Source organism: Anastrepha obliqua, chromosome 3 (genome assembly GCF_027943255.1).
Source record: "Anastrepha obliqua isolate idAnaObli1 chromosome 3, idAnaObli1_1.0, whole genome shotgun sequence".
In the NCBI taxonomy this organism is placed as follows: Eukaryota; Metazoa; Arthropoda; class Insecta; order Diptera; family Tephritidae; genus Anastrepha; species Anastrepha obliqua.
In genome coordinates, this window is record NC_072894.1 from 106,996,930 (window position 1) to 107,003,882 (window position 6,953).

At 38.3% G+C, this 6,953-nt stretch overlaps 2 protein-coding genes across 2 annotated transcripts; one reads left to right on the forward strand and one right to left on the reverse strand.

Moving 5' to 3' along the window:
- The first annotated feature begins 2,471 nt into the window (after positions 1 to 2,471).
- On the forward strand, positions 2,472 to 3,989 carry LOC129241089 (dynein axonemal assembly factor 10). The gene is made up of 2 exons (XM_054877249.1): positions 2,472 to 3,034; positions 3,092 to 3,989. Exons 1-2 carry the CDS (start codon positions 2,760 to 2,762, stop codon positions 3,939 to 3,941), a joined length of 1,125 nt encoding a protein of 374 aa, XP_054733224.1. The 5' UTR covers positions 2,472 to 2,759; the 3' UTR covers positions 3,942 to 3,989.
- Positions 3,945 to 6,813, reverse strand: LOC129241088 (tetratricopeptide repeat protein 27). The gene is made up of 6 exons (XM_054877248.1): positions 6,655 to 6,813; positions 6,225 to 6,589; positions 5,901 to 6,159; positions 5,599 to 5,836; positions 4,693 to 5,533; positions 3,945 to 4,632 (listed from the first exon to the last, which is right to left on the reverse strand). Exons 1-6 carry the CDS (start codon positions 6,716 to 6,718, stop codon positions 4,012 to 4,014), a joined length of 2,388 nt encoding a protein of 795 aa, XP_054733223.1. The 5' UTR covers positions 6,719 to 6,813; the 3' UTR covers positions 3,945 to 4,011.
- Positions 6,814 to 6,953: the final 140 nt, after the last annotated feature.

Genomic DNA, 6,953 nt, shown 5'->3' on the forward strand with positions numbered 1-6,953 from the left:
TGCACACATATTTTACATATAAAAAACCTCCTCCCAACGTTTTTTTTTCGCCATTTTTTTTATATTAAGGTGGTTTTACACCTACAAAATGGCGGAATTTTTTTCGTCAAAAATCACTTTTTACTTCAAACGACTACCAAATGGCTGAAAATGAAAATAAATTGTCAAAATAAACGTGGGGGGGAAGTTTAACTCATACTTTAACTAAATTATTCGATTTTTTTGATTTCAGATGATTCTACGCTGAGATATGCTGACTACTGCAAAATGTATTTTTGAAAAGACGTCTACGTAAATGTGCTCTCATTCGCTCATTTTGCAATATTTTTACATGAAAATTTTATCAAATATTCTTGAAATGTTACTTTATAATATGTAACAACTTTTAATAAACTGACGTGAACCGTTTCGCTACAATAAATTCATGAAAAAAACCCCTCTTAATTTTAAGTTAGTTATTCATATTTGAAGTATTTTTAATTTAATTTTTTTAAATTTTTAATAGTGGAAAATAACATCAGGCAAATGACCATCACGACCATGCTTTCAGGACAGTATCCCTTTCATGAAATTTTCCATAACCGAATTGCAAAGTGGCTGCCCTATGTCCTCGATAGCCCCACGAATTCCGAATTCCACCTTTGAGGTCTTGAATCGACCCTGGGCTGTTGGTGTAGACCCTTTCTTTCACGTGGCCCCAGAGAAAAAAGTCACAAGGTGTTAAATCACAAGATCTCGGTGGCCAATTGTGATCACCTCTTCGAGAGATAACACGTCCGGAAACTTTTCCCGTAAGAGATCAATGGTTTCGTTCCAAAAAAAGGTCACTCTGAGAAGATTTTAGTGCTAATGAAATTTTTTTTACTCTTATAAAATTTGATAATTTCAAAGTGCAAATTTAATTTTTGGCTCCATTTAAGGTTATGCAAGAATACGAAATCTTCTTCTCTCAACTTTTCTTAAGATTGAAAACCTTCTTTCACATTTTCAAAAGCGTTTGAGCTTTCTGAATGCGAATTGAAACCATAAAGGTGTAATCGTTTCTTCCGGTCATCAATCCTTAGTGAGACATAGGGCATCAAGAGGTGTATTCATTATAAAAATAAGCCACAAAATACCAGAAAATACTAAAGAAACCATACTGACATTTTTACAAAAAGAGTACCTTATCTAAAAGAGTCTCGCTTAACAAAAAAAACTTATAAATTGAATTGTACATAAGCATAACACATTTATTTAAAAAAAAACGCACATTTTAAACACAATTTGTCACGCATACAAAGTTCTTTAAGTAACACAATAAAAATTTCGTGTTTTATTTTCTTTAAATGGGCATTTAGTGCGTTTTTATATCCAAAGCTAGGCAACTCTGCAGTAGCGAGAGAGAGATTTGACTGCCGAAAGCAGAAGAACACCAACAACACCTGCAATCACGGGCAATGCCACCAGATGTTAAAAAAAATAAAGTAAAATAAAACTGAGTGAATTATTTATATAATTATTAAAAAATGTATATTTTACAAAATTATAAACATTACTTTTAATTAGAATAGGCTAGAAAAATGTCATGTGGAATGAACTAAAAATCCGAGACAAAAAATAATAAAAATAACAAAAAAAAATGCTAAATCAAGTTACGAAAATGGTAATCTGGCCATACTGGAGCTAAAATCACGTAACTAGTTGTCAAATTCGCTGAGCGCAAAGTAACGGGACCACGATGGGCGCCATCTCATTATTCTTTGCATCATGAACAACACCTGCAATCGCGGGCAATGCCACCAGATGTTAAAAAAAAGTAAAGCTAAATAAAACTGAGTGAATTATTTAAATAATTATTAAAAAATGTATATTTTACAAAATTATAAACATTACTTTTAATTAGAATAGGCTAGAAAAATGTCATGTGGAATGAACTAAAACTCCGAGACAAAAAATAATAAAAATAACAAAAAAAAATGCTAAATCAAGTTACGAAAATGGTAATCTGGCCATACTGGAGCTAAAATCACGTAACTAGTTGTCAAATTCGCTGAGCGCAAAGTAACGGGCCCACGATGGGCGCCATCTCATTATTCTTTGCATCATGACGGAGCACCATAATGCCTGCTGGGTTTTTGCTTGTTCTCTTCTGTCTCTAATTTCTCGTGGATATTCTAAAGTTTGACAGCTCAACGCCGCCGTTCAATTTGCATATGCCATCAAACGCACAGAACGTGATTTTATTTAACAAATTTATATTGATTAGTTTAAACTAGAAGAATAAACGAAGTCATAGGCAATAGTGTAATGTGTTAAGTGGATGTGCGCATAAAAACCTTTTAATTAAATAACTGCCTTAAGACAGAATAAGAGCATTTAATGTATGCATATTTCCGAAATTTACAACAAAAAAACGCCTATATCATACCGAGTTCATTAGCAAATATCTGCACGGAAAAAACTAAAGCGTACCCTCTTTTTTAATTTACCAGCCTGTTAACCTAATATTCGCCAACAAGCAACTTGTAAACAACGGTGGTTTATTTGTAACATCGGTTGCCAAAATCGGGGAAAAATAAATTAATGCTGTTCAGAAGAGCCAACTGCTATATTCTGTACACAATAGTTATTTTCCAATAAACTCAATCAAAATCTAACAAAAACCATAGCAACCGTGACCATATTTTTAATTGCTGCAATTTTTATTGAACAAACAATTTTTACAAAGCCGCATGAAAAACCTATGAGACACAAGGCCTGAAGAAATCAAGTAAAACATGGATAAGCCGCAAATGATTGAACACATCCAACAGAATGTCGACTATACGATTTACGATGTGAAGTGGATACCATGTTCCGCGAAATTCGTAGTGCTTGGTTCAAAACCCAACAGCAATGGGATATTAGAAATTTATGAGCTGAATGAATCCAAGGCCGAAAGAATTAAGCAGATCGTCAAGAAATCGGCATTTAAGTGTGGCACTTTTGGTGCTTCCAGCCTTAGAAACCGGCATATGGCTATAGGTGATTTCGAGGGACGCATGCAAGTACTGTTAGTCTACGAAAATATGTCGAAATGATGGTGTACTTAATTCGCCTTTCTTTTTAGCGATTTGGAGCGTCCTGAATTACCGGTATATAACGTGGAAGCGCATAAAAGTATAATAAACACCATCGATGCAATTGGCGGTAAACAAATGGATTGTGGTGCACCAGAAATAGCCACTGGCAGTCGTGATGGCGCCGTCAAAATATGGGACATACGTCAAGGCTCACAACCAGTGATCGAAATCAGCCCAGACGCGGTAAAAGGAGATGGTATTAATCGTACCGAACGGCGCGACTGTTGGGCTGTTGCTTTTGGTGATAGTTATAATAATAATGAACGCTGCGTTGCAGCTGGCTATGACAATGGTGATCTAAAATTGTTCGACTTGCGTCAAATGGGTGTACGCTGGCAGACGACGCTTAAAAATGGGATTTGTGGCATTGAATTCGATCGTGCCGATATACCAATGAATAAAATGGGTGTCACCACTCTAGAGGGTGGTCTGCTCGTGTACGATATGCGCACGCAGCATCCAACAAAGGGATTCAGTTGTGTGGAGGAATGTAATGCAGGACGCAGCTTAGGTTCAAATGGTGTCATAACAGGTCCTAAAGCGACGGTGTGGGCTATACGCCACATGCCACAGAATAGGGATGTATTTGTTTCGTGTGGTGGCACTGGCTCGATACGTCTATGGCAATATGAATATCCAGAAAAGCGGGTCAAGACCGACGTGGACAACAATGAAATCGGAGTTTCTGGTTCACTGCAGATGCTGCACGCCTCAACCGTGTCGTCGCAACCTGTGCAAAGCTTTGATTGGCATCCGGACAAGCTTGGTTTAGCCGTCTGCGGTTCGTTCGATCAGTGCGTGCGTGTTTTAGTGGTCACTAAATTGAATTTACTTTAAATGATTGTAGTTGTTATTTTAAATACACTTTATTTTTACTTTCACAATTAAAATTTGGAATTGTTACTTGCTAACTTGAGCTCGCCGCATTCATACGCTCCTTCACTTTTGTTGTCAGCGCCTCAAGTTGCTCCCGCAAAACCGCTAAGTTTTCTTCGTTCTCTGCCCACTTTTCAATCACTTTCGTCGTCGATCGTAGAACTGCTTGCGCGCCAAGACGTGCTGAATTCAACTGCGATGTTATCATTACCTCGGTTTCGTCGGGCGCATGATCATTGGTTGCCTCCAAAGACAACTCACAAGCTTGCTGGCACACTCGTATCACTTTGAGCGCATATGCCTGCTTTGTTGTCCATTCTAACTCTTTGGCGGTGTATGCGTTTACGGCTTTAACCAACTTTTGTGCCCGCTTTAGTGGCGTGGTGGCAAGCAATGCGGCCAATTCCCATACTTTCGGTTCGTTGCCATGTTTAATGCATTGCTGCGCCATCAAAGTAATAGCTTTCTTGCGCAAACGCTCTTGTGTCTGTCCTTTGGCATCGGCTTTGCCCTCTACAATGGCGCCCACAGTAATAGAAAGCACTTCCAAGTCTAAGTAACGGTCTTTCAACTCGCTGAGACGATTGTATGCATTCATGGCGTCCTCAATGTTAGACGTATCCACCGAAACAATCATAAAGTTTTCCCATACCTTGAATTGTAAAATTTGTTGTTCATAAATGCTTTTAATAGAGATATGAAATTGGTTTACCTTCCAGTTGTTATAGTTACATTTCAGCGATTCACTCAATACCTTATGTGCACGTTTTTTATCGCCCAACTTCACCAGCGCCTTTGCCAAGTTATTCCATGATTCAAAGCCCAATGGCTCGATATGTGTATATGTAATATACGCATGCACGGCCAACTCCCAACGCTCGAGTTGCATAGCTGCGAAACCCAGGCGCAACCATATTTTCTCTTGCAATGAATTTATATCTACAGATTTCTCTAAATGCGGTATTGCCTCGGCATATTCAGCTTTACGGAAATAATATGTGCCCCAGTGGGCTTGCGCTCTTCCGCTCGTATGCTTGGAGAACTCCCAGGCTGTAGCATAACAGTTTGGATCGTCTGTAGCATCGCCTAGCAAGCAATGCAGCAGCACTGTAGGCTTCTTCGCCAACTCTTGTTTTATAATCTCGGCAGCTTTATGACGCAGCTCAAGTCTTGTATAACACTGAATCACCTCCGGCCACGCTTGTATTTGCAGGTATATATCCAGTGCTGTTTTCGTCATACCCAATGAGAGCAATAATTCGCATAATTGCGCTTGAATCTGCCACTTGGGTTGCAGGAAGCCAGCGAAAGCGTATGAGAGCCGTTCGGGTAATAAATATATGGGCGCATCGAGCAACTTGACAGCACCTTCACACTGTTTCCAGCTGCGCTCAACTGTGCGTCGCTGATTGGACTCTTGAACACAATTGAGCAGCAAGGCAGACTGACGAACTTGTAGCGGGCCATGTTCTTGATAGAGTAAAGTTTTTGTGTAAGGCTCCAGTTCCTCGTCAGCAAGACGATCTTTAGGTTGGGAGCGTTTAAGTTGTTTTCTGTGAAGAATGTAGTATTTAATCCATGACGAAATATAAAAATGTATATATATTTATATAGTTACACTTTTGCTAGCACTAAAGCCTGTAAAACGCTAGGCAATGTCATCACCTCATTGTCTTTGGGCTCAATAAAGCGTATGCGTTCCAGCCGCGTGTCATCATCTAATAGCAGCAGCTTGGGTAAATTTGTATGGCCATTTGTTAGCTGCGCCACAGGAAATTCAGTATTAGAATGCGCCACTTTCAAACAAAGTTGAGGCACCGGCTTCTGCTGGAACTTTGTACGCACACCGAGTAAACCTATATTTTTTTTTTATATATGAACAAAAATGTGAAAATCACTAATCGAAAAACAAGTAAGTACCTTCCACATTCAAAGCTATATTAAAACGCTGGCACAATTCCGCAAGCACCGCATCGGACTTTTGAGTGCGATGAAATAGTAAATAGGCATTTGCCACTTCCAAGTAAAGCAAGGCTTGCAACTCTTTCTCCTGTACACTGTCTACATTTTTTAGCAGCGATTCAGCCGTAACTTTAAGCTGTTCGTATAAATTGCTAGTCAGCTCTTCGATTACCTGCTGCTGTATGTAAATTACACGCATACACCACCATTGAAGATACTAAAAGTAAAATATATAAAATAATCAAATCATGCTGTGCTACTGTTGCTCAATGATCGCATTACCAAAGAATCGGGCCAGCTTTGGCGTAATAAATGAAAAATTTCCTTTGCCAACACTAACAATTCGCCTAATTTTACATTTGGATTTATTTCTTCTCCATTTTCCATTAATCGTATAAAAGGATCGTAGTCTTTCAGCTGCTTTGCCTGCAAAAAATCACTAAATTCTTCCAATTGTTTAAATGGTCCTGTGAAATTGTTTTGCACAAACACCAGCGTCAGTTCGACAGCTTGACAGAATAGTGCATCCGCTGTTTCTAAACAAGGTTCTGTATTTGTGATGTTCTGCCAATTATCTAAAATATTTTGTAAACGCGTTGTAGTCCATTTGCACGACCAAAGATGACGCAGCGCTTCTGTAGGCAAATCTTAAGCGAAAAATATGAAATTAGTGTTTTTATGAAAACATATATTTAAGACTGTTTGAAAGTACCTTCTGCTAAAGTAAGCTCATTAAAATTGCATAAATGATATTTATTGAATGGTTCGTCATTCATTTCGAAGGATTTTTCTTAATTTTACTACGAGACACGAAGATATACTGCACGTGCGTTTAAATACGTATTTATTGTTTTGTGTGCTTTGCTCAACTTTTTGCCGTTTTAGCGAATGTGTTAAAATCAGCTGTTGGATTACAGTGTGTTTTAAAAGTACGTTCACATAATGCAGTAATCAACAATAAATCCACAAATGGCAGCTTACCTGCTAAATTAGCAATCAGCTGTCAATACT